General features: G+C 35.0%; 2 protein-coding genes across 9 annotated transcripts in view; one reads left to right on the top strand and one right to left on the bottom strand.

The window, feature by feature from the left end:
• swm (second mitotic wave missing) overlaps positions 1–12,056 on the bottom strand; it is a 28,878-nt gene extending 16,822 nt beyond the window's left edge. For 5 of the 6 annotated variants that reach the window (XM_053766041.2, XM_053766043.1, XM_053766044.1 and 2 more), the window contains exons 1-9: positions 11,810–12,055; positions 7,956–8,074; positions 7,026–7,160; positions 6,421–6,584; positions 5,199–5,273; positions 4,196–4,290; positions 3,073–3,162; positions 2,467–2,610; positions 715–791 (exon numbers count right to left, since the gene is read on the bottom strand). In XM_053766041.2, coding sequence (XP_053622016.1) covers positions 715–791; positions 2,467–2,610; positions 3,073–3,162; positions 4,196–4,290; positions 5,199–5,273; positions 6,421–6,584; positions 7,026–7,160; positions 7,956–8,074; positions 11,810–11,868 — 958 coding nt within the window. In that variant the 5' untranslated portion in view covers positions 11,869–12,055. Of the gene's footprint in view, positions 1–714; positions 792–2,466; positions 2,611–3,072; positions 3,163–4,195; positions 4,291–5,198; positions 5,274–6,420; positions 6,585–7,025; positions 7,161–7,955; positions 8,075–11,809 lie in introns of all 6 variants that reach the window. The other variant, XM_053766045.1, reaches the window with a different exon arrangement.
• Positions 12,057–15,275: 3,219 nt separating this feature from the next.
• The window catches only part of ACC (Acetyl-CoA carboxylase), an 81,349-nt gene continuing 68,870 nt past the window's right edge, over positions 15,276–27,754 (top strand). The window contains exons 1-3 of one of the 3 annotated variants that reach the window (XM_053766012.2): positions 15,276–15,565; positions 20,772–20,866; positions 21,390–21,559. In XM_053766012.2, the coding sequence (XP_053621987.1) occupies positions 15,475–15,565; positions 20,772–20,866; positions 21,390–21,559 (356 nt within the window). In that variant the 5' untranslated portion in view covers positions 15,276–15,474. Of the gene's footprint in view, positions 15,566–20,771; positions 20,867–21,389; positions 21,560–23,873; positions 24,101–27,754 lie in introns of those variants that run through there. The other 2 variants (XM_053766013.1, XM_053766014.2) reach the window with 2 other exon arrangements.

Genomic DNA, 27,754 nt, shown 5'->3' with positions numbered 1-27,754 from the left:
ACATAACGTACATACACACATACATCGTCATAAACTTTCGCATTTATAATACTAGTTATTCGCCACGAACTTAAACCTCACGAACATAATACATTTTTGATGAGTTTTCACAAAATTTTGAATATTTAAAAACGACTTAACCGATTTTATTACCCCACGGAACTTAAAAAATAACTTCTATTGACAGACACAACATACCTTTTAAATTTCATCAAAACCAGACCAACGATTCGTAAGTTATCGCTTTACAAACAAACGTACATACATACAAAAAATATTTTTTGCCATAAGTTGATTTGTAGACTTCGCTCGCTCAGTCAACTATTTCCACTTTTATATTTATTGAAACTTATACGCACATGTTACAAATCGAAATCATCATATATTATTTACCCAAATGTACAACAATGAGTCAATTTCCCGAAACCGATCAGACCAAATTGCGAAAACTGCAGATTCAGCACCTCGGACCACAGTGGGAAGATGAAGCATCTTCGTCGGGCTGTCGTAATTCTATCGCTGAAGCTCGCGGTCACGTAGATTCAATTAATTTTATTTAATTCATGTAATCGATCGTGGTTATTCGGAATAAATCTATATATCCTTAACAATTGTAGGTTTTTAAAAACACACCTCGTGCGTCTAGCAACGTAATTCATACAACACAAAAAAGTAATATCAACTTTTGTACCTTACGTAACAATAAATACTGACCATCAAAATCTCGACAGCGTCTCTTGAACGCAGCCTCGTGGTCCAAGCGGGCGTCGGCCGGCGACGCGGAGCGAGATCTGCAGCAGATTGTGCAACCACTATTGTGTCGACAGTGCTGGTTCGTTTAATATATACTAGCTTTTGCACGCGGTTTCACCCTTGTGAGTTTCCCACGGAAATTGTATTTTGTCCCGGATGAAAATGCAAGATTTCGAGAAAATTTATTTAGTAGATACGATTTATTATAGATATAGTATACTAGCTTTTTCCCGTGGCTTCATCTTCATGTATTTTCAGTATATGATAACTAGGGGATTGATTTTTGAAAAAAAAAAGTAGCCTATGTTTGAGCGGGAGTCTAACAACATGCATACCAAATTTAATCAAAATCAAATGCGGTTCAAAAGTAAAAAACGGAACAGACAGATAGACAGACGGATACACAGACTTTCGCATTTATAATATTAGTATTAGATAATATTGAACCCATAAGAAACCAAAGCGCTAGTTAATATTTTTTTATAGCCTTAATTTTGTGTCCCACTGCTGGGCAAAAGGCTTCCCCTTCTGTCTTCCAAAAGGTTTCTATCTCTATACTGAGCAATTTGTGGCCAACCACGCCGAAACCTGTCTAAATCATCCCGCCATCTAGTTCGTGGTCTACCTCGACGCCTGCGCCCTTCGGGAACTCAATTTGCGGTGATCTGTGCCCACCTCTCCGTCATTCGACAAACACGCCCCGCCCAATTCCACTTGAGCCTCGCTGCCTTGGCGCCCACGTCAATGATCCGGGTTTTGGCCCGTAAATTTGTGTTTCTCACCCTATCAACTCTGCGAACACTTAGTATGCTGCGTTCCATTGCCCGTTGGCAGACCTTGAGTCTGAGCTTTTGACCCCCGGTCAGTGACAAAGTTTGTGCACCATAGAGGAATACACGTGTCGAGGAGTTTGCGCTCGAGATAAGCGGAAGGTTTCTCTCATGGACCTCCTAGCTCCTCCAGGCGTTTTCAATACAACGATCGATTCTCGATCGATCTACCCTGCCTGTTTAAGCTAACTGGCCGAAGGTAGACAAACGGCAGCTTCGTTCTTCCAACTCGCGCCTCCTTTATACCCCCCTTTTCCGGACCTGTTTCATGGCCACATCCTTCGCCCTCCAATCTTCACGACTCTGGAATGCTTTGCCCGCTGACATTACCGTCTTAAACAGCAGATTTTCTTTCAAGAAAACAGTTCATGTTCACTTATTTGTGTTTAAGTATTTTTTTGTGCCACATAACTTTTCTCCGTTTCTCCTAATGGTTAGCCGAGAGAGAATGCTTATAGCATTAAGTTCGCCATTTGTTTATAAGTATGTTTTTACTTGGAACAATAATGTTTGATAAATAAAAATAAATAAATAAAATACTCCCCAACATATTGTAATTCTTGCCCATCGATTTTGATCTTATGTTTTGTGCTATTTGTCATCCCTTTGGCTATTGACAGGTTCATCTCAAGCCCAGCCTCAAGGCTTAGGTCTTGCAGCATACTTTGCAGTTCGTGGGCTGAGTGGGAGAAAAGGACAAATGTCGTCGGCATAGTGGAGGTTTGACGACCTCTTGCCATCGCCGTCGTCAATGCCCATCGTCTCATCGGTGAACAATCGGGGAGAAAGCTGGCCGCCCTGTTTCACTCCACGTTCAACACACGTTAATTATAAAAATACTTAAAAAACACAAATGAAAGAGAAATAATGTATCAGTACAAACCTCTCTCTGTCCCTGGAGTTGGTGACCCTGTCCCTGTGGTCCCTATCGCGGGACATCCTGTCCCGCTCTATCTCGCGTGTCACCCTCAGCCTGTCTCGCTCGCGCTCGTGCTCTCTGTCGCGCATCGGCACTGGCGACCGGGACCTGAAATTTATATATATTTCAGTTTCGTTCTTAGATATATTTTAAATTTTCCAGCTTCCATTTTTGAGCATGTCGATCCTTCAAATATCAAAAAAGACAAGAATCTTTTAACTACCTACCCTAATTTATGAATAACTAATATGCTATGCCCCGTGGCTTCGCTGCCGTGGGAATTTCGGGATAAAAATGTGTACCCTATGTGTTATTTCAGGTTATATTCTACCCATGTACCAAATTTTATAACAATCGGTCCAGTAGACAATGCGTGAAGAGGTAACAAACAAACTGTAGGATAGTGTAGTATAAGTGTTTCGTAAGATGAACTAAAACTGGAAATAACCAGTCTACTTTTAACGCTTGTTTAAGTAACACATCTCCTCTAAAAACAAACTTACATTTTCGCATTAATAATATTAGTTGAGATTGGTAACTAATTTGTATAAAACAAGATCACAAACGAACCTAGACCTGCTAGTTGGCCTGTCCAGCGCCGGCGGACTTCTGTTGCGGTAGCGGCCGCGCGGAGACGGGGACCTCGACAGCGGGCGACGGCTGAAGGGGCAACATACATTTAACCACATTTAAACCACATCAGACAACATACATTTAACCACTTTTAAACAAACAGACAACATACATTTAACCACTTTTACAAAACTACAACACACTCTTACAACAGAAACACAACTTAACAACAGACTTAATACATTTAACCACTTGAGACTACATACATTTAACCACTTTTAAACAACAACAGACAGCATACATTTCACCACTAAACATACAACAGACAACATACATTTAACCACTTTTAAACAACAACAGACAGCATACATTTCACCACTAAACATACAACAGACAACATACATTTAACCACTTTTAAACAACAACAGACAGCATACGTTTAACAACTTTTAAACAACAGACAACATACATTTAACCACTTTTAAACAACAACAGACACCATACATTTCACCACTAAACATACAACAGACAACATACATTTAACCACTTTTAAACAACAACAGACACCATACATTTCACCACTAAACATACAACAGACAACATACATTTAACCACTTTTAAACAACAACAGACAGCATACGTTTAACAACTTTTAAACAACAGACAACATATATTTAACCACTTTTAAACTTTCGCGTTGCATAATTATACCGGGTTAGCGTAACCTTCCAAAGACGCATAAGGTACTAACATCTTTTGTTCTAAGACTTATGTCTAAACATGTTAAATATAACAATTTTCCTTTTTTTAAAGTTTTAATGTCGTTTCTATAAAACGTTAACTCTATGTCCGATTCCGCTACATAACGCTACTGTACTGTCTCGTGTTGCTTGACTATTACATAGAGTTAAGACGTGTAGTAATAAATAAATTTTATTTACCAGTCTAAGAATACACGATAAAAAAAAAAACTGAAATTTTACTTCGAAGAACTGAAATTCACGCATGCGAAGCCGCGGGCAAAATTAGTATAATATATAATAAATAAATTTCGTACGTAGATTAGATATAATCTACAACAATATTGTATCATAATGTGTATTGTATCATAATGCCTTACCCTCTCGGATCGTGTTCCCTTGGATGTCTCCGTTGTCGCACGCGACGTTCCCACGAACGCGAACGACGTCGCCGACGATCATCTTTGTCGCGTAGCTGTCAATAAATTAATATGATGAGGAAAAAAAATTGGAATCTATCGATTATTTAAAAAAATTAGATTAAAAGTATTTGTGATATAACTAATACTAATATTATAAATGCGAAAGTTTGTGAAGATGTATGTGTGTTTGTTTGTGAAGATTGTTACTTTGAAGTGTTTGTTACTCTTTCACGCAAAATCTACTGGACGGATTGTTATGAAATTTGGTACACGGGTAGAATATAACCTGGAATAACACACATGGAGCTTTCTATTCCGAAATTCCCGGGGCGCTGCTAGTATAACATAAGCATTTAATTAATAACTATCGGCCCGTCCCGGCTTCGCTCGGGTAAAAACATAATTAACCTATATAACTCAACCTTCCTCAGGTACACTATACACCATATTTTGGTGATAAAGGCAAAATATAGCAAAATAGGCTGTCCTTTTCTTTCTGTAATGACCCTGTTTTTGAGCAAATAAATTATTTTCAATTTTTGAACGCTTGAAAATACGTTGAAGGCTGCGTTTCCACTGAAGCTGATGAAGGAGCTTAGCGGTGTATGAATTGACCGATCACAATACTCGTTGTACAAAAGCGGTGGTGGTGTAATGCTTAAGACGCCCATCTACGGATCGAAAGACCTCAGATTCGTGTCCTACTCGTGCAATATGAGTTTGTATACCAATCGTGACTCATATATAGTAGTTTTCATAGACCACCACTTGGTTCCGGTGAAGGAAAACGTCGTGAGGAAACTTACACACTGGTGGACAGTGTGTGATTACCTGCCACTAGATGGCGGTAAGTAGTCGCAAAAGTCATTGAATAAAATCTGACACCAGTGTTAGTAATAACACACTCGATATGATGAATGTTGTCCACAATAATCAACAGATTAATAAAACATGGACTCACAGTATCGGCCCTTCGATCTCTTCTTCTAGGAGGCTGGTCCACTGCCTCTTCTAGCAGCTCCGTTAGTGGTAACACCTGAAATACAAATCAAATCAAATCAAATCAAATCAAATCAAATCAAATCAAATCAAATCAAATCAAATCAAATCAAATCAAATCAAATCAAATCAAATCAAATCAAATCAAATCAAATCAAATCAAATCAAATCAAATCAAATCAAATCAAATCAAATCAAATCAAATCAAATCAAATCAAATCAAATCAAATCAAATCAAATCAAATCAAATCAAATCAAATCAAATCAAATCAAATCAAATCATTTATTCAGAAATTAGGCCTTCACAGGCACTTTTTCACGTCATAATCTAAATTAAATGATGTTTATCAAAGCTACAAACTACTAGCATTTCGGAACGACCACTGCTGAGAAGAAATGCCGAAAGAAACTCATTCAAACAGTGTTGGTCCCTATTATGCCAGAAGGGCTTACCATTTTTTAAATATAAATATAAATATACATATTCATTGTACATCATTTGGTAGTCTCGGGGTTTTCTTTTTGTATTGATGCTATTAGGGCTTCCTTGTCGCCTTTTTAGATACAAGTTCGATCAAAAAAAAACTTTATTTCTGTAGGTATATTAGCATGTATAACATAATATAATATAGTATAACATGACATGATTAGGTCAAAGCGATTCACTTTACGATCCAAAATGATCTGCATCGCAAATTCGTACCATCAAATAAATTTTTTGTGTGAGGGGAGGCCCAAGTACTCGCTATGCTCTCTGGCTCAGTACGAGCACGTCTTATTGTTTCATTGATTACGCCATTTACGGTTAATATAAAAACAATTGTTTAAGTAATATAAACTTAATGGTTTTTATATTGCGTTGTTTTCTTTGATGTATCTTGAACTTACTTTCAATATTCATTTCGCTACAACTTTTGCTGAACGGCCCAACCGATTTTGACCAAACAAATATCTAAGAACCACCGCATAAAAATTAGTTATCAAATAAAAATGCCGCACCCAAATCGGTTCACCTATTTAATATTATTATGAACCTATTTAATAAAATTTATGTAGTTGTATTCAAAGCGCGAAAGTATAAAATACACTATTGCACTCCCATAACACAAGTCTCGAACTTACTTAGGGGTTAACTCTGTGTTATTTGTCAATAGTTATAAATAAAAAAACATATATATTTTTACCTTAACCAAAGTCTGTTCAGTGTGGGGCGCCCTAGTGATCTCTGGTCGGGGCGCTTCGACCGCGCGCACCACCACGCGGTGGCGGGGCGCCGGCGACCGCGGCCGCGCGCGCGGCGGCGGTCGGGGCTCCTCGGGCCCGTTGGCCGCCGGGCCGTTTGCCGGCGCTGGCGAGAGACAAGTATATTTATTATATACTAGATGTTGCCCCGGGCATTTTGAGATAAAATATAGCCTATACCAATCTTGGATAATGTACCTTTCTAATGGTGAAAGAATTTTTTAAATCGGTTGGGTAGTTTTGGAGATTACCCGCCTCAAACATACAAACTCACAAACGCTTACCTCTCTATAATGATAGTATAGATTAAACGACAGGCATTAAACGCGCAACCTTTTTTAATTTCCCAGACGTTTCGGACCTTTCGCTGAATAGCGAGACTTACACGCAGATGTATTCTAACTAATATTAGAAATGCGCAAGTAAATTTTTTTGTTTGTCACCGTACGCATTATCTGCTCAACCAATCAATATTGCATACATGTAGTTTGAAGGACAATTTTAGAAGCAGAATAACTTGTTTTTTTTATAATAAAATTAGACTCACGATGGTTCTCAGAGTCCGCCTTAGCTTCAGCCGCGTCGTCCTGCGCGGGCGCAGGCGACGCCGGCTTCTCACTCGCCTTCAGGTAGTCATTACCTTCCAGCGATTTGAACAGCATGTCCACAAAAGGCTTGGTCTCTGTGCGGGAGGAAAATCATTCAAAACAAGTTGGTTTTTTTTTTTTTACAAAATTGTCACATGCTTTTAATGTCGTCAGAGATCTTACTGCATTCAAGGCGTGACAAAAAATCATATCCGTGCTGTATAGTGCTGAAGAGTTCCCACGTCGGGAGCAGATCCCGGGTGCATCATGAGCTCATACTTATCATAATAATGCATTGTCATGGAAACTGAAGTACTTGTGTGAAATTTTAACTTACAAGATTTGATTACAGACAGAGAAACATTGCGACAGGTAAAACTAAATAAAAGTTTGCAAAAATGTTATAAGGTAATTAAAATTATTATTTATTGTGGCTGAGAGTCGTTATTAAAATATATAAAAAACAAATTTTTTATTTACCTATTGCCATTTCTTTATCACTCACTAGATGATGCCCGAGGGTTCGTTCCCGTGGGAATTTTGGGATAAAATATAGTCTATAGCAATCTTGGATAACATACCTTTATAACTCGGCTCTATAGTTCGGCAATAACAATAGTCTGTAATATATGAAATAATTCTATTCTATCCAATTCCATTGAGTCGGCCATGTTATTAATTATTATGTTTGGTTTACCCTGCGTGCCCCTTACCTGTTTTTATTCCCCCTGTCATCAGAAGTGGGATAATAACTAGCGCCAATATGTACCTACATAGGCACTGGACATTGGAATCACATATCACCTATTATTATAAAGCAGCTAGGACCATTTTTATCACACTTACATTTGTTTCTAACGTCCTAAGTCTTAATCAAGACTGATGCTTACCATGTTGTAAGAACACGTCGAGCTGGTCAACCATGCCATCTCTGAGTTCGTCTAGAGGTTTATCCTTCTTCACCAAAGCGTACACGTATTTCGCTAACGCCGCTGGGTCGGCGTCACATCTGGTGGCAAAAAATTATTATAAATATTCGCATCTTGACTGGACAAAAACCAAAATACATAAAGGTTTTTAAGTGAAGCTTAATTTAATACAAAAATTACATTTTTGACACAAGCTTTTATCGTTTTCAGAGAGATCTTATTGCATTCAATGTGTGACAAAAAAAATCATGTTCCTGCAGTAAATTGTTGAGGAGTTCCCACGTCTGAAGCCGTTTCTAAGTGCATTATCAGTTGCTTATCATAATAATGCATTGTTATCCAAACCAAACATATGTACAAAATTTATGCTGAATCGGTTGAAGATGTCCGTTTCAAACTTGGGTTGCAAGATTCCACTAAGACATTGCAAGTTAAATAAAAGCTTTCAATCAATAAATTTTACTTTGATTCTTGAGTCGATTCTATTAAAGACACATAAGTCTTAACAGTATCATTTATTGTGTGTCAATAAGAGTTACTATTTAAAAGCAGTTTAGTCTTACCAGAATAGACACCCTGATAGGTAGAACTTACATCACATGACATTGGAATAGTTTTATATGCATTTTGCAACTATTGCATAAATGGCATATCGCTTGGTTATATTTTTATTATTAGGTGATAAGGAGAACGAAATTCGACATCGTGTAATAAAAATTGTTCCAGCTACTATATTAACTCAAATAGTAATGAACGGCTTTATTAACGACGGTGGTAAAGTGCTTGCCTCTGAACCGAGAGGTCCCGGGTTCGAGTCCCGGTCAGGTCATGATGGAAAACAATGATCTTTTTCTGATTGGCCCGGGTCTTGGATATTTATCTATAGATGTATTTGTTATAAAATATAGTATAGTTGAGTTAGTATCCCATAACACAAGTCTCGAACTTACTTTGGGGCTAGCTCAAACTGTGTGATTTGTCCTAATATATTTATTTAATGTTTCAAACTATGTCATATCATTGTTTCAGCCTATTTATTATTGCCGAAAGAATAGACCTATTTTCATATTCTCAGAGCAAATTCATAAGAACGGCTTTATATATGTATTACAAGTTATAATAATAATTGAAATGGGATGCTCGTCTATCGCATTCGTGAGAACTGTGTAAATATCTCCGGTTCTGAGCAATGTAATGCAATGAAACCTATACCAGATTTTAAGTTAGACCATCAGTTTTCGCGTGATGCGCGAACAAGATACGGAAATTCTATTTGTTATATTGTTTTGGTCTCGATTAGTCCCATAAAGACATCCTATAATTATTTTCTTCAATTATTCAATATCTCCTATGTACAGATATAGCCCACTTAACAGCTTTATCACACTATCATGCTAGAAGGGCTTACCCTTTTTTAAAATCGAATATCAACATGCTTATCAAAATATTTATATAGGAAGCAATGGTTATGTAACATATCTATTACAGAACCTAAGTTTTTAACACAATCTTATCAGAGTTGTGATATTAAAATATGTACTTTGTGTTGATAGAGAGCACGTTTCCATTTTAAAAGTTGCTAAAAATAAATATAATGACTTAAAGCATGTACTTATATGTACTTTATCTTTGAAGTGAAAAATATATTTAAAATTTGTTTAGTAATAGTAAAAAATTGTTGAGGAATCAACCAGCGTAAATTGTCTTTAAGGTATATAAATAATTGTTGAGGAATCAACCAGCGTAAATTGTCTTTAAGGTATATAAAAGCTCTCATACAAACTATGCAATGTACAATATCTGTCTGAGTTTGTAGATAGTGAATTTAAATGGGCACAGGTGCCTAACAGACTATTATTAGAATGAATTGGACCAAAGCAGAAATATTGAAATAGTTATACCTCCACTAAGTAAATTTATTTATTATTAGAATCATGCCCCATGGGATTCTTACATTTAGGATAGTTGTGTGCTAAAATTGGCAATGCTGTGGGTGGGTCCCGTCCGGGTATAATACCATCAACATCTTATAGCTGAATAAGTTAAAAAACAAACTTGCTTTTCCATTTATAACATTACTAGTTGTTGCCCGGGGCTTTGCTGCCGTGGGAATTTTGAGATAAAATATAGCCTATAGCAATCTTGGATATTGTAACTTTCTAATGGTGAAATATTTTTTGAAATTGGTTCAGTAGTTTCGGAGATTACCCGCCCCAAACATACAAACTCACAAATGCTTACCTCTTTGTATATAACAAATGCACAATTACATCGGGACCTAAATATCCCCACAGTCATGGAGGAAATTAAAAACAGAATGCCAAAGTACAAGGACCGTCTATTAAACCATACCAATGAGCGTGCAGCTGGTCTCATGAAGCCGAGAGTGGTTTTTTCCAGACTAAAGAGAAAATCGTAACCTTGGACATTTGTTCATAATGCAATGGATTCAAAGCTTATACAAACAAGTACAATAAAAGTACTGATTTATGGAGAGGACAAGTCAATGGATTTGGACCAATAACTGCTTAGATACCATAAAAATATTGTTTAATGTCATAATCGGACAGATTACAATAATAAGAGGGTAAAAAAAACCTCTTTGTAATAATAGTATAGATTAGCAACCTGGTTTGGAACCATGGTCTAATAAGTGTAATAGTGTATGTATAAACCTTGTCTAAATAACAGTGAAAACTTCATCAATATCCATTGCATAGTTTAAAAGGAACAGCGAGATGTGGCGGAAAACTGTTTTATACTATATAATGATTTTGTAACTGGTCTGATTACTAAAAATGTTGAATACTGTGTGCAGTGGAGAAGAAAAAGTAGAATGAACCGTAAGCTCTTCGATGAAGCAACATGGAAAACCTTCAGATGAGAGCAAGCCAATTGTTGACTAACTACATCTTACAAATATGAAGAAATTGACATCAACAGGCAATAATGTCAAAATTTATTATGTGATAATTGTTACAATTACTTTTTTACGTTAGAAAATTTGTTTTTGTATCTCAGTTGCTAACTACCACCTACTCATAACTTACATTTTAACAACAAAGTAACCTACGTAAATAAATCACCTTCTCAGGCCATTTACAAAGGAGTTATAAGTTATAATGAGCACAAAGGACTCATTGCAAATGCAATTTCTTCCAGCCAATATATTCTATAGCTAATATATTATACACAATAGATTATATAGATACTCATTTGCTTTGAAAGTTAATAGTAACAAACCATACTAATATTACATATAAATGTGAAAGTATGTTCGTACTTTCATGTTAAACCAGAGCATTGGATTGAGATTTGTGGTGTGGGCAAATTTGAAGAGACTAGGCTACTTTTTGCCGCGGGCTAAGCCACAAGCAACAGCTACTTAGTAATACGATAAGGCATTTTAAATATCACTTTAGTACCTATGACAGATTGATTCAGAAATAGCACCTTGGCAGTCTATTTTAAGTTTCAAGTTTAATTGTTTAACCTACCAGAATGTTTATCTAACTAAAAGCATATTTCTAGTTGTTTTAAAGTGTCTTTAATAATGAACAACAGAAAGGTGATTATAATGATGTTAATTGTCTAAAAAACTTCTAAATCACCATGTGAATGTGAAGTTTGCAAAAAAAAATTACTCTATGAAATGAAACGTGACACCTTAGTAAAAATAATAAAATAATATACGTAGAAGTAAGGGAAATAACATATTCATAGTGACAATTCACCGAATAGTTTATGAAAAGTGTTCAAAATTACATGTTTAAAATGTAAATAAAAGTAAAGAAAATGGCTGCGCAAATACTTACAGGGGTTCCAATATGGACGTCAACCAAGTTTTGAAAGCGTCTGGATTTTCAATAATCATTTCGTCTTCAATGTTTTACTTGCTATAAACAATAATCCATTAAACGACACACTTAAAATGTTAAAATCTGTAAAATACAGCAATTAAATTAGCTTGCAAATATATACGATCATCAATATGCACGTTTCCAAACTTTTTTTTTATTGCTTGCTTGCTTTTTCGCTCGCCGTGTCAATCAAAAAATGTCATTTTTGTAGATGTCAAACCGAACGAACGCGTCAACATGTGTTGCCATATTCGCTTCTACGTTTACTACTAAACGTTTTGCGCGGTGCGGAATGGGTATTCCGATCCGATCGCGATTTCGAATCTTTCAACTCGATTTGAAACAGAAACCTTACATTACGATATTCTAAATTCTGTATTCGAAACCGATTGTGCTAAAATTTTGTAAGCACGTTTAGTTTAGACAGCAAAGGTACCTATTAATATTTGCTTATTTAACATTTGCGTATTTTGTATACCTTTTCAATAACTAGTATGGCAGTTAATGAGACGGATAGACGTTGTGACAAGGACAGAAGGACTTTTTGTAAATTCACTTTTTTATTTGAATTATTTTTTATTTTTGTATCATATACTTGTTTTAATACTTCCAAATTGATTTGATTTCTGTCTATTACATTTTCGGTTTTCATCAAAGTTATTTCTCTGCCTTATGTATTTTAGCTGAATTCTCATAGCTCTTTCTTTATACATATGGTGGCGCAGTGGTAAAGTGCTTGTCCCTGAATCGAGAGGTCTCGGGTTCGATCCCCGGTCGGGTCATGATGGAAAATGATCTTTTTCTAATTGGCCCGGGTCTTGGATGTTTATCTATATATGAATTTGTTATAAAATATATTATCGTTGAGTTAGTATACCATAAAACAAGTCTTGAACTTACTTTGGGGCTAGCTCAATATGTGTAATTTGTGTAATATATTTATATACCGTGGAATTAGTAGGCCATCTATCCATGCCATATACATTATTATGATATGCATGACCTTATGGTACACCCTGGATCGGCTCCAGGCGAGGGCATTCCTCAAGAGTTATTTACACGTTAGTTCCGATGGCAATGCATTATTGTTACAAGAATCACCAGGATGGTGAAACAGGATCGGCATGGATATGCACTTTATGTCACGCGTTGAAACCAACGAAGACTTTTGCAATGTTTCTTTGACGAAACATTACATTATTAATTGCATTATTTCTTAACTTGTGAAGTCTAACGAGTCTAACTTTGCTTTTTATTATTCTTATAGGTTTTGATTCCTATGAGAAATCGCAAAATGTGTGATATAATGTGTGGCGTGGCGTGCATTGTTGTATTTTACATAACATTTATATTTATTGTGCATAAAACTTGTACGAAATAAAAATTTAAAAAATACCATTTCTACCATTGAAGATCATATTTTTCAACTTGGTAATTCTTTGATTCTCAACTACTTTGTACCATGGAATTAGTAGGTACTATACAAGTACTAAACTATACTACGTTCTTCGACATTTGTATATACTTGTATAAAATTCATCATTTTATATTTTTTGTTTTTTTGACATTAATAAAATTCATCATTTTTCTTTTGAGACTATATTCGCATAACCTAACTCAATAAAGTACTACACAGACCTTTCTGCACCATCATATTCTATTATCGATGCTGTTGCCTCTTTTAAAGTGTTTTGTCTCTTTCTGTTAATATCGCATTTTATAACATATACATACATAAATCATCGTGTAGTTTTCATAGACCACCATTTGCTTCGGGTGAAGGAAAACATCGTGAAGAAACCTGCACACTGGGTAGTTATTGACAGTTTAAGCGCAGTTTAAGTTTACTAGTAGTAGTAGGTACTTACACACTGGAAATAAAAATAGGTAGGTAATGAGAAATCGCATAGGTACATATACATATAAGTACCATAAAATTTGTACGTACTTGTACGAAGTACTTACTAAATTCATGATAAGTACATAATATGCCACTAGACGCGGGAGCCAGACCGATGCGTTTTAGGTTAGGCGACTTTGTTGTTATAGGTAATATGTAAGGAAAGGATAAGGATGGAAGGATGAGGATGTACTTGAGTCATCACAGTCACGGATAAGGATTTTCATGACGCTGCGGTAAAAATATATATTTTTTTATTTTCATTCATTTCACAAAATATAAATAAAAATCATCTTCCAACGCGCCAATGAGAGGCAACGTGCCCAAAACGCTGGCAGCGTTTCCTTGCTGTATTGTGTGACTTACGCATAACTACCTACCTACATATTTTTGACACCATATATATCATATTTCACGAGAATAAACGACTGTATGCTATTCTAATAACAGGCAATAGACAATCGGCAAACCCTTAGTTCGTCGAACTTAACATTTTCGACGTAAGTATATTGCCGAGTTATCTTTGCGAGTGATTAAAAGCTCACATACAAATTACGGAATATATGTTCATCCGAGTCGGCAGTCCAAAAGTATCCCAAAAGTGTGGTGAAGCCATCAGAAGAAAGGATAAAATCGCTCCGTACCTAGAGTGCTACAACTCGACGATATCCCAGGGCTGTTGATTGGCGGCGATCAAATAAAGTAGATTGTTAATTTGAGTATTTTCGATTAATGATTTAGATAAACATTTTTTTATTACTTATCAAAAATTATTTAACTCTAACATTTAACTAATAGAGACAATTAAATAACAATAGTGTCGTAGTCCTCTACCGCCTAATCGGGCCGCGCGAGAATTTTGTTAAGTAGTTATATAGGTACTTACTTTTTTTTGTTTGCTTAGGTATTCAAACTTACATCATATGGTTCAGCATAAAATGTACCTACTTACTTATAATGTAATGAAATACACATACAAAATAATAAAATGCTAAAAAACATCTTTAAATCCAGCTCTTTCCCGCGGTTTCATTCGCGTGGAATTTACTTTCCCATTTAGTTAATTGAATGCAAATTGATCGTTTATTATATCGCTAAGTAAGTACCATAGGTAAATACCTAGTTAGAACATGTCTAACTAGTTTCTATATTAAATTATTATAAAGCAATTTATCTATTCGGTAGATTCACGTCTGCCATTGTTGGTGTGATCAGCTATTGTGAACATATTATGGAGCTACGCGTGACTTCAAGATTCTTATCAAAGAAGTTCAAGGGATCACCCGATAAACCAAACACAGCAGCGGGAATAGCGCTTCAAAAAGCGGCTCAATTTTGCAACACAATTGTACGCCAAAAATAAACAGCAACCGGTGTTTTCGCTGGATCAATAAAAATAATTTGGCAGTATCGCGCCGCGCATTATTCATGTCGCCAAGCGTGTTAGTATTTCCTTAAATTATTACCCGAATGAGTAAATAAGATAAGCAACTTCTGGCAAAGGTTAAAATTGTATCATATGGATTTTCGTAGTGCAAGCGGTGTGATTACAGCGCTGATTTAAATGTATTCTAATTTCAAGTTTAATACGACCAATCGGGAATGACAGTCGCCTGTCAAACCTTGGCGGGAAGAAGTCGGGTTTAGCTTTTTTCGTTTTTTTTTTCTAATAGTAAATTAGGCTATGGCTGTGATAGTGTTGTGATGTGTAAATAGATTAATGTTAACCATTGCGTTTTTTATTGGAGCTGTCGTTATTTTTTACATTTTCAAGTTATTAAAATCACAAAATCTAGAAGAAGTTTGTGCTTGTAAGTACCGGTTTCATTTTATATTATTTACGATTAAGTTAAGTGTTACTTCAAATATTTACTTTTGTACTGTTTTCATATCTAATAATACGGAAGCAACATTTCGTATCTTTCTTATCCGTTGCGTGTCGTCTACCTACTAAAATATCGTAGAATGTTTAATATCCTATACTTACTTAAGTATTTTATAAGATGCTGATGAATTAAAATTCATGTCAGATGGAAAACTTTGAAATATTCTCTGGCGTGAATCGCCGTTTATACAATTTCTCAATTTGTATCAAATTATTTATGCCAATCTATCTTCAAGCCGCTTTAGATTATTTTAAATTGATAAAGAGATTTTATGATAGTCTTCATCTTGTTTTCAAATGTGTTATTGTTATCACTGGTGTCAGATTTTATTTCAGACGCCTAAAGGCAGGCACGACTTTTTCGAAAGAGTCTTGTCAGATGCCTTTATGTAGGCAGTCGTCTACCTACCAACGTAAGTAAACGTGGTGAGTGATCGCATTCACATTTCTCACGATATTTTCCTTCACCGGAAGCAATTGTGGTCTATGAAAACGATTATACACGAGTCAGATTGGTATACAAACCCAAGTGGCACGAGTAGGACACGAACCTGGGACCTTTCGATCACAGGCGGACGGTCTTAACCACTGGACCACCAACTAATTAGCTAATATATAGTGATGTGTGATAATGAATAATAGTGGCGGAGAAGAAAATTCCGAAATAAAAGAATTTTTCGATAACTATTTGCGCACTTTCAATTGACAGGCTCTTTGACCTGCGCAATGTCATTATCTAAAGAATTATTTATAATCAGTAACTACAACTGTAAAATCTATTATACAGAATAAAAAATAGGTAACTTTTGAAACATTTTTAACTTGAATAATACTTAATGTATCACACAGTAAACACGTTAATTTTCTTTAACATTTAGTACTACACTCACATAATTAAATAAATTACCGATAGTAGAATGAAAATGAATAATTGATTCACGATTCAATGCTAATTGTGTTCGCAACGGACCGGGTTCAAATTCACACCCACAAGAAGTTTTTTTCTACCTCCTGAAGACATGTGACAGGTGAAGATACGCTGCAGTGAAGTCACTTGCGCTTTGGAAGTCAGTGGTATATTTAGATTTAAGTAAATTTTTGACGTCAGTAAGCTATTCAAAATCCTTTTTTCAATTAAGGATGACATACTTTTAAGTAGAATAAAGAATTTTGAATAAATAAATGCGTAAATTGTCCTTTATTGTATTGGTCAGATTAATTTTGTTTTGGCGCAGAGTAGTGCATACATTATACTAAATTAACCAGTAAGTAGGTAGATTACCTGTCGAATTATGCAAGTTCATTACTCTAGTACGTAATACACACATATTTGTATATGTAATTAAATACCAAACATTATTTTAAAATAGGGTAAATGACCGTAAAAATTCTTAGAAATTCAGACGAAACAGAACTGACACACGCTTTATAATGTCATGATTTACGGGAATAACATGGTATATAGATATAGTTAATTTTCCTTTCTGTTCTGAGAGCGATAGAAAGTGTAGGTAGGTACTCCTTAGCTCCTTGGCATTCTCCGCGCATGTTATAATACTTAGTCAATTAAGGCAAAAGGCTATAAATTAGAGAATTCTTTTCATATACGACCGAATATGTAATGCGGCGAATATTAGCAACCTCTCGAAGAATTTTTTTTTAATATTTCAAGTTACTAAAACTTTATTATCATGTTCTTACCTCAACTAACCTAATTATGTCAAGCAGAACTGAATTTAATTTATTATTTTAATTCAAGCTTATCTAGATTATCAGAAACCAAAAAAAATTTTCCACGAAACGTGCTTTAGATGAAGAGTGATTCTAAGAACTATGGATACCCCCCATCAATAAGCAAACCATACAGCTAACCGTGGCTTTCGATATTCGTAAAACGTGTCTCTGTCTACCCCGTAAGTTCTTGTATCAATATGCAGTTAACATGAAGAGTCACATTACCTAGTCAAGAAGATTATGTGGATTGAAATACACACAAGAGCTTACATGACAATATTCGGAGTGCTGAATGCCTACCACGAAACATACAAACACGTAACACGTTACTAACGTCCACATGCTGTGTCTTTATGCCATATCGTATGTGTACGCGTCGTGTGAAAAAAAGAGAGAACGTGTGGACGCAAGACGTGCTACGTGTTTTATATTTCATGGAGTAAATACGTAATTCTAAATTAAGTACATGGAATTAAATACCTAGTTTCTTTACGATATTTTCTTTCTACGGAAGTGGCGGTCCGCAAAATGTAAGAACACGATCCAGATGAACCCATATGTAATCAACAAACTGAGGCGCAATGGAGGCCTTCAACTTTGGAGCAATCAATTACCACAAAATTTAAAATCTAGCACAAAACAGTCATTTAAATTCGTAAATCTGGGTTAGATATCTGAAAAATGTCAACAGGGCAACACGTTCTAATTGACAGTATGCTAATAATGTTTATATTGCGACTCACATGTGACATGCATGTGTTTCGTGTGCCCTCTGTGTCACTTCCTACGAATATCGTTTGTCCTATTTCACCTTCAAGCCTGAGCGAATCGTCGAGCCTGACATTTCAACTTTTGACATTGATAACAGTTGTTTTAATTCGATAGCGTAGTTAATAACTGTTACTTTATCGTTCATCAATTGTGGACGTTTTTCGCAACATGACGCCTGAGGTGACCCTTGGGGATCAAAGAAATATTTACTATAAAAAAATTATTACAAATTAGTTTTCTATCTATAGGCACTTGTTTATTTCATACATAACTAGGAATTTGCACTTGCTATGATCCTCATAAATCTCGCTCCCTTCTTCTATACTCATTGTTCTCTTTATGCACCTGTAATGCTGACACAACTTTGTAGAGCGACTGGTTAGCGAGTTTCCCCTCCGCTGCCAGTCGTCTCCTGTATAGCGTAAAATACGCATGAAATTCTCTTGTGACCTTTGTGTCAAGAATAAATTCACGTACTTAAATGATCTTTGTGTTTGCTCTCAGACACCATTCTTATACACTAACTCATATATCCCACACATATATACATTTGTTGACAATTGTGATGTAGTTACTTGAGTAAAAATACATTTATCGACGCAAAAAAGCGTTACATAACATTTTGTTGTCATCTGAAAGACGAGAAGTCAAGAGTTCGAAAATAATGAATATGTGCTTGCATTTGACCATTATGAATACTGCAGAGAACACGCGTTTGGAGCTGATCCTACTCGATGCGCATTGAATTCGAAATAAAACAGGCATTTCTTTAGCAAAGAGAGCTTTATAACAGAAAAAAAGAGTACATAATACGTTGAAGCTATCAACAAAGTTATAGATAACAAAAGTTGATCCATTACAGCAATATAGTATTGGACCATTTTCAATAAAGATATCCTCTTTGAGAGCGTATAACAAATTCAATAAAATTTTCATTATAGGATTCCGTCGCGAGGAAATACCCACGCGGCGTGCCTCGATTATGCCTGGAATTCTTTCATAGAATTCTAATAAGAATGTAGAAATAGAGTATTCGTTGTTTGGTTGGTCACAGCATCAGTTGTAGGCTTGAGTAGATTATAAAAAAAACAAAGTACATTCTGATTGTTATCAAATAATATTTAAACTGATTCGTTGATGTCAGTTTTTGGCAGGAGCGATAAATGTTTCTGGATGAACAAAACGAACATTTTAAAATCTTTATACTTTATCACTGTAATTAAATATTACTCACTGAGCCATATTCATAGGTAAATAGAAAAAAAAAAAAAACTACAAAATAGACTTTTTTAAAACAATTTAACAAGGCACAAATAAAAAATTGAGTTTGTTCTACCGTGATTTTTCAAATTATCTGAGTAAATCAATATCAAATCATTTATTCAGAAATTAGGCCTTCACAGGCACTTTTTCACGTCATATTCTAAATTAAATGATGTTTACCAAAGCTACAAACTACTAGCATTTCGGAACGACCACTGCTGAGAAGAAATGACGAAAGAAACTCATTCAAAGAGTGTTGGTCCCTATCATGCGAGAAGGGCTTACCATTTTTTAAATAGAAATTTATGCATAATTTTTTATCAGTAATACAACAATGTAAGTTGTACACAATAAAGTACATGGACAAAAGGTATACTGAAACATATTATGATTGCGATCTAGTGCTGATGGAGGAAATATATATATTTATATGTATAATTAACCAAATGAAAAAACACTTTTAATAAAACGCCGCTTTTAAAAGTACGCTGGAGCCTAGGGCTGCAGATTGTAGGGGGAGGTAAAGGTTTAAAATCTTATTAGGTTTAACCCATGGAATTAGTAGGTAGGTACTCCGTACCGAAGTACTTAAAAAATGGTTCACCACATAACCTGTCCAATTAGGGACTTTAAGTTTTTTATACTACGTACCATATATTTCTTATATATATATATATGCCACGTACGTATTTTATTCTACGACTTTTCGTGATTCGTAGTTCTTTTTTTTTTTTCATAAAAAAAAACAATCTAATTTGCGATTCTACACATCTTAACTCTATTTAATAGCCGAGCAACACGAGACAGTACAGTAGCGTTATGTAGCGGAATCGAACGTAGAGTTAATGTTTATTGACCGTTATGTGATCAAAAGGTCCCAGGTTCGAATCCTATCCGTGGAACTTGAGTTTGTCTACCAATCTGACTCACGTATAGTAGTTTTCATAGACCACCACTTGCTTCCAGTGAAAGTCATGTCAGATGCCTTTAGGCGACTTGAATAAAAACTGACACCAGTGTTAGCAATAACACTCAAGATATGATGATTGAGAAAGTCACAATATGATAGTGATTCATTTTAATATTAGATAACATTTGCGAACGAGACATGTATAGCGACTGAGTCGTTCCCTTCAGTAAGTATCTCGACCATGTAAAATATTGTTATGGTGACCGTATTTGCTTAGGATATATCCTGAAGTTTTATATATAAAAAAGAGCGCGAATAAAAAACCAGTAATAATTACTACATACATACTAGAAAAGAAGAGAGCTTTTATTTTGTTTTTCAATAATCTATGGTAAGTCCTAAGGGTTTATCAGGCCCCGAATCCAGCCATTAGTAATATAGGTCGTGATTTCAGCTTCCAACATGTCGGAACAACCGGACCAAGCGCGCTCGTCGAGTGAGAGTGATAACTTTGAGAAGATCGACTCGGACGACGTTAGGAATGGAGAGGTTTGTTTATTTTAGTCTAACTTCATATACCTTACTATATTGCAATATAAGTTGTAGCGCTATGGTGCGGCGTTCACTAGTAACGGTGGAACATCATTAATGTGGTTGGTATGTACAGTGCGAGGATGGGGCACATGACCTTGCCTTATGCTACAACATTCAATTTACAGAATTTTAACTAAAAACTCTCTGTCTCGTATCGAGACGATGATGTCTATTCGATGAGTTTTGATACCTAATTCAATACTTTTTTAAATAGGTACAATGCTCCTGGGCCTAGCGCAGGCCTCCCCTGTCTTTTTCCTAACTTTACTTTTAATTTTTTTTTCTAAACTCAATACATTATATAGATAAATATATTTTTATTAAGTTATTATTGTCCCATCCTCGTACGCCGCCGTCTCATCTACTTTCATATGTATTTTTAATTTATTTAGTTAATTTACCAACAAACTTTTTTTTTTACTTTGTCAAACAACTTTTTTACGTAATCCCGTGTAACATTTATTTTGACAAATTACAGGGCGAAGTGGACTTCGTGGTCGGCGACGAGAGTGGCGACTCGCCCGAGCCGGAGGATGGGCCAGCACACGAAGGCCGGGACCAATTCCCCAACGCCCCCCCGCCAAACCTGCGGAGGGTGTTGACGCCTGCGCAGCAGCTCGCACTCGCAGAGAAGAGAAGTAAGCTCAGGTAATGCTCGTGTTTGAACGAACCCTTCCACCTACCACACAGCAGCCAACACCAGCCTAAGACCTGTGGTCAGAGTTTAACGGTCTCACAGCTCAAACCAATACTTATTTGGGTTGCCAGATATATTCTAATGAAATGTACCTACACGCAATCAAAAAGCCTAACTACAGCTTGACCATAAGGAGTAAAAATTAATTACAGTGGAACTAAAAAGTTTAAGTTTTAAGCATACAAAATTGTTCTTACTTCAGCATTTTACGTCAAAAGTAAAAAGATAAACAAAACCTCGCAATGTAAGCCAATAATTACTATCATTTTTGAACTGTAATATATATAAATATTGAAAGGTATCATTTATATTTATCACATACATAATAATTATTGTACTATTGTTTAGATAAATAAAAATATGAGTGACATCACCAATCAATTAAAATGACCTAAAGTACTTACGTGCTAGATTTAATCATTGAGACGTAGTAACTTTATCATCCGCATGTTTAGTTTTGATTTCAAAATCGCGTGATTGTGTTGTCTGTGATTAGTTTTTAAACAAAATGGATTATTCACTACGTTATGGTTTGAGAAGGTAATTAAATTAGATTAATAATTGGCCAACGGCCATACTAACGCCACATTTATTTTAACTGTTTATTTTTATTTATTTCACAAAACTAACCTACCATTAGGTACAGAAAAATTCTAATACGTCAGGTACGGGAAACTGATATAAGTGCAAAAGTTTTGTTTCTTGATTTGTTTGTTACCTCTTCACGCTTTATCTGCTTAACTAACCTTCTGGAAATTGCAATTTATTAAAATAGACTTATAAGTGATGGTAGCGCTAGTGTTGTGGGTGGTCGGCCACAGACCGTTTAGCCTTTAGGCTAATATAGTCTGTGGCGTACGAGTAAGTCCAAGTATTGGGCATGTTTTTCGTTCCTCCGATACGTGATCATAGGCGGCCATATTGTAAGGAAATATAATCTTAAATATGTTCATTTTTTATAAAGATCTTAAATAAAGTATGTAATTAATTTTATAGGTATGTATGTAATTTTAAGTAGGTTTATTTTGTTTTGTTTAGTACACGCGCACTTTACCCTTTCTTCCCCTTTCCTCTCTCGGGTCTGCTGGAAGAGATTTCTTTAGAAATAAGCAGTACCTATGTACTATTATTCCAATTTACTTTTCTTATATAATCTGTTCGTGTACATAAATTGGTAAATAAATAAAGCATGAGCAATGTACCTAGCAAAATAAATTAAAAAGTGAATAAAATACCCACGACAATAAGGTTTACCTATTTCCAAAATCACTTTTTAAAGTTTTTCATCACCGGGTTGTAGCGATATCGTAACGCCGGCGCCGCGCGCCCGCTCAGCACTATCTGGGGGAACCAGTTCGCCAAATATGGCGGATTCGCTATACATTGCTGGTTTTTCATTGCGGTAAATAAAAGCACAGAAGCTGACATAATATCCACTCTTCAGTCCGATATTTGCTTCCGGGCGATTATTTTAACAAATTCAACGCTTTAGTCTCGTAAATCCAATTCTAAATCTATGGATGATGAGCAAACGTGAGTGATACAACCGTAGAATCTTGTTAATGAATAGTTGTTACGTAAAAACTTGTTGTTTTGATCATAGTGCTACTTCACGAGTCGTCACTCGGTCACAGAGTCGGGAAAACTGGTTGCTAGGGTTGTCAACTTCATTGTCTACGACTTGCTTTATTTAAATAAATAAATAAATTAATTAATTTTTATTAATTCACTTTTTACATTTTTACACTAGATAGGCTTGTTCTTAAATGCAATGTATGCCCGCTATGTATAATCAAATTGTACCTAAGTTGATTGTTTAACTTTATTACATAAACATGCAAAGGCGCATTTAAAGTTTCAGGTTTTTACTACCAAACAACTAATAAGCTCCTATTAGTTTATTTTTTGTTTATTGTGGGAAATGTATACTTTTACTGTAGGGAATTTAACGCATGCGTAGAATAGTCTTCTTAATATCTGTGTGTTTTTTTACTTACAAGCAGATTTTATTTTAGGCTACGAAAAGAGTGAAATTTTTTTTCTTGCAGAACAAAATCCCCGCAACTGAGACATACACAATGTAGAAATACTTAGTAGAATTGAATGCGGATTTATTAATACGTGAAATTCATATATAATTAGCATTCTTATGTCAATAAATCGTCAACGGAGTTGTTTGTTCACATAAGTACGATAAAATTATAATTCATATTAACTTTGCATTGACATCCCTATTTGGCGCTGCGCTGTCAGATTGGCGGCAAAATCAGTTGGTGACAGACCTCCGCCATTTATGCACATCCCTACGGGTTTCCGGATTTAAAAATCGATTTAAAAATCGTGTAAATTCGCGTAGTGTTGTGTAGTGAACTTTTAAGTGTTCCTTTTTTAAAATTTGGTTGGGGTTTTGTTTTTAATTTCTAGAGTTTTAAGAACTTTTAAAGTCAATCGCTAAACAGTGTTGTGTTTTTTACTTTATGACACCGAAATAAGTAAAACTTTATTTATTAATCGTCTATCCATCTGCCAATTCATCAAAATACCGTAGGTATTATAAAGTAAAATAATAAAGTGTTACATTGCAATAACACAAGTATATAATTTACATTTTTATTAGGACATCACAATTCACAGTATCGCGTCGTATGTTTTACTTTTTATTAGTAACTTAGGTATTTTTTTTAAAGATTTTCAATGATGACATAACAGCAGACAAATTAATATTCCAAAAAATAACTAGAAATTCTCGATATTAGTATGAGTAGGTATAGTAAAACTAAGTAATTATCATGTATTTGAATTTTTCGTATTTAATTACTTCGGTAGACGTAAATTATTCTCTTAGGTCCAAAGCAACTCTTGAAGTCCTTGGGCCAAATATTTGCATAAGGAATTTAAGAATCTGAGTTCCACAATGAATACCTTAATAAGTCCATTTTTTTCAGTTATGTGCTTAATTTAGCTGTCAAAATTAAAAAATAGCATAGGCAGGTACTCTTTCTACTTTTTGCAGCTAGGCCTTTTTGGAAATCTTACTTGAGAGGACACTACTTATTAATCTACGCGAAAGAAAGATGTCGCCGGGAAACTAATCTTGAAAATTTCTCACGTTTGTTTTGAGTAATGTCGAAGTTGTAGTGCGAAAACGTGAAGATAAGGAAAATAACCTAAAATAATAAGAACGATAAGTCGATAAAATAATTATTATCGAGGTTTTATTGACAATCACTGATATAGATAGGTATACCTACTAGCGGTCAAAAAGGCTCGAGCCTTTTAGCCCTAAATTTAAAGTTGCGAGTCTTTTTTAAAGGCGGACTCACAATTGTAGCGGTCGAAAAGGCTCGAGCCTTTTAGCCCTATTAAAAGCTTGCGAGTCTTTTTTAAAGGCGGACTCACGAAACAGTAGTTCTAAAATTGCTCACTAAAAAAGAGCTTAAGGCTTTTTTAGGCCTAGGCTTTTTTTAAAGCCTTTTTACAAGACTGGCGTCGTAATTAGAGTTTTATCATTTTAGCGGTCAAAAAGGCTCCTTATAGCCTTTTTTTAAGACTCACCGTTTTATAGCGATGGCTACAATATTAATTATAATAATAAATCGTCGTCTCAGCCGATGGACGTCCACTGCTGGACATTGGCTAATAATAATAAATATGTCACTACATTCATATAACGCCATGGGTAGTAAAAACAATTAATAAATATAAATTTCTAAATACATACATATTATAGATAAAACACCCAGACACAGAATAAATTATCATGTTCATCGCACAAACAATTGTTCTGGGTGGGAATCGAACCCACGACCTCCGGATTATCTGTCAGTGTCACTAACCACTACGCCACGAGGCCAGTCAAATTTAGACTTATTTTAAAAATAAGACTGTATTTTATTAATTTTGTACTTACGTGAATATTATTTTTTTACAATTTTCAAAATAACATCGATTCCTATTTCGCCATTATTATCTTGGAAATGACAAAGAAAAATACTTATTTCCGTGGTGTTTAATATTTTAATGTGAGGGTAGGTAGGTATATTTGTTCTTATGCGTTGCTGGATGCCCGGTTTAATTTACGTCATTCATTCGTTTTAATATCGTTCTATTCGAATTGTTGTTCGTATCATGACCAGGAAATGTGTTAAGTTAAATATCTGTTAGTATATTGTGTTGCGGTTAATATCGTAAATAAATACTGGTTCATCAATTGAACTGAAACATTGGGTTGGAATTATATTTTAGCGCGTTGGTTACTATTACTCGTTATCTTTGCGCCAAAATGGAAAATGATGGATTTGATGGTGATTTGGATGTGTCTACTGATGTCACATTTACGAGTTCTAGAGAAAATGTGAGTATTGAGTCTTCTCCGAATCCTAAAAAAAAATATAAAAAGCTGAGGAATACATATTACACGAAGAATGACAGTGGGCTTAAATGTAAAATATGTAAAAAACCATTTTCGATAAAATCGTCACATTCTACGCTAAAAAATCATTTGCTAAGTCATGAAGGCATTGAAGGCCCCTCAACCTCAACCAGCAATACTTCTGCATTGACATTGAGCAAACATAAAAAGGCACTGTATGACCGACTAGTGCTTAATTTTATCGTTCACGGCAACCATCCGTTTAAACTTGTAGAAGAAGAACATTTTAAAAAATTAATGGCTGAGATAAATCCTAAATACTCGCCATTAAGTTCAACGTCACTTAAATCAAACATTCACAAACTATTTAAACAGAAACAACCTGAAGTTATAGAGAAAATCAAAATGATTACAAATAAAATTTCTTTGACTTTTGACTTTTGGACCTCCGTCACGAACAAACCATACGTAGTTGTTACTGCGCACTTAATAGATAATGGTGCATTACAGTCATTTATCCTGGACTTCGATTTAATACCGTATCCACATAAAGCTGAACAGATATTACATAAAATTGTAGAAATCTTCAATTTATATGCTTTACATAAAAGAATTATGTCCATTACTACAGATAACGAGAAAGTAAATGTGAAATGTTTACAATTACTGACTTTATGTAATGATGATTATGATGATGTGATTCACACTAGATGTTTGGCACACATTTTAAATTTGGTAGTAAAGAAAGGTCTAAAAGAAGTTGAAGAGCCTATTTCAGCTGTGAGTAAACTTGTTAACTTAATAAATTTTTCCACTAAAAAAAAGCAGACCTATTTTGAAAAGTGTGCAGAATTAGATATTCCGCAATTAGCTTTACTAAAAGAAATTAACATAAGGTGGAATTCGACCTACCTTATGCTTGAGCGTGCATATAAAATGAAAGCAGTTCTCAATGATCTTTGTCAGAATGATAGGGAATTTCGAAATTCCAATATTGAAGAAATCATGTGGGCTGATGTTAAATTATTGATTGACTTGCTAAAGCCGTTTTACGATGCCACACTTTTACTATCTAAGTCAAAATACCCAAGTATTTACTATGTAGTACCTATAGTAGACGTCCTAATGAATCGACTTTCTAATGCCGAGGAGATGGATAATGATCTTAAGAAAAAAATTTCTGGAGCCATGCTCAACAAATTGCAAGAATATTTTCCCTTGCTACGCACTGAGTATGCTATGTTTTCTATTATACTCGATCCAAGATTAAAAAATGATTATTACTCCGAAAATTACAATGGTACTGAAGATCCCCTCACTTCTATGACATTACTTTTTAATACCAGATACAATCTTGGAAATCAAGCAGCTGAACAGCAATCCGATCTATCGGAATCTTCCGGTGCATCTGGAGTCAATAACAATATTTTTTCTTCAATTTATAAAAAAAGAAGACTTGATAATAATGAGCTGGAAAAATATTTATCCCTACCGATTGAACCCGAAGACACTGATGTAATAGACTGGTGGAAAAACCAACAATTAAACTTACCACGCTTACAAAAGATGGCTTTTGATATTTTATGTATACCAGCTACAAGCGTTCCCAGTGAACAGTCATTTTCCAAAGCTGGAAATTTAATCAATAAGAAAAGGAATCGTTTGAGTAATAAAAGCATACAATCCTCAATGTGCCTTTCATCCTGGCTAAACGTTTTTGGTGATTAATGTTCGCGTACCTAACGATGTTTTACCTATGCTTTTTTTATTTCAT

This window comes from Plodia interpunctella, chromosome 28, assembly GCF_027563975.2.
Source record: "Plodia interpunctella isolate USDA-ARS_2022_Savannah chromosome 28, ilPloInte3.2, whole genome shotgun sequence".
NCBI classification, from domain to species: Eukaryota; Metazoa; Arthropoda; class Insecta; order Lepidoptera; family Pyralidae; genus Plodia; species Plodia interpunctella.
The sequence above is the reverse complement of the archived record's forward strand: the minus strand, read 5'-3'. Positions and strand labels throughout refer to the sequence as shown.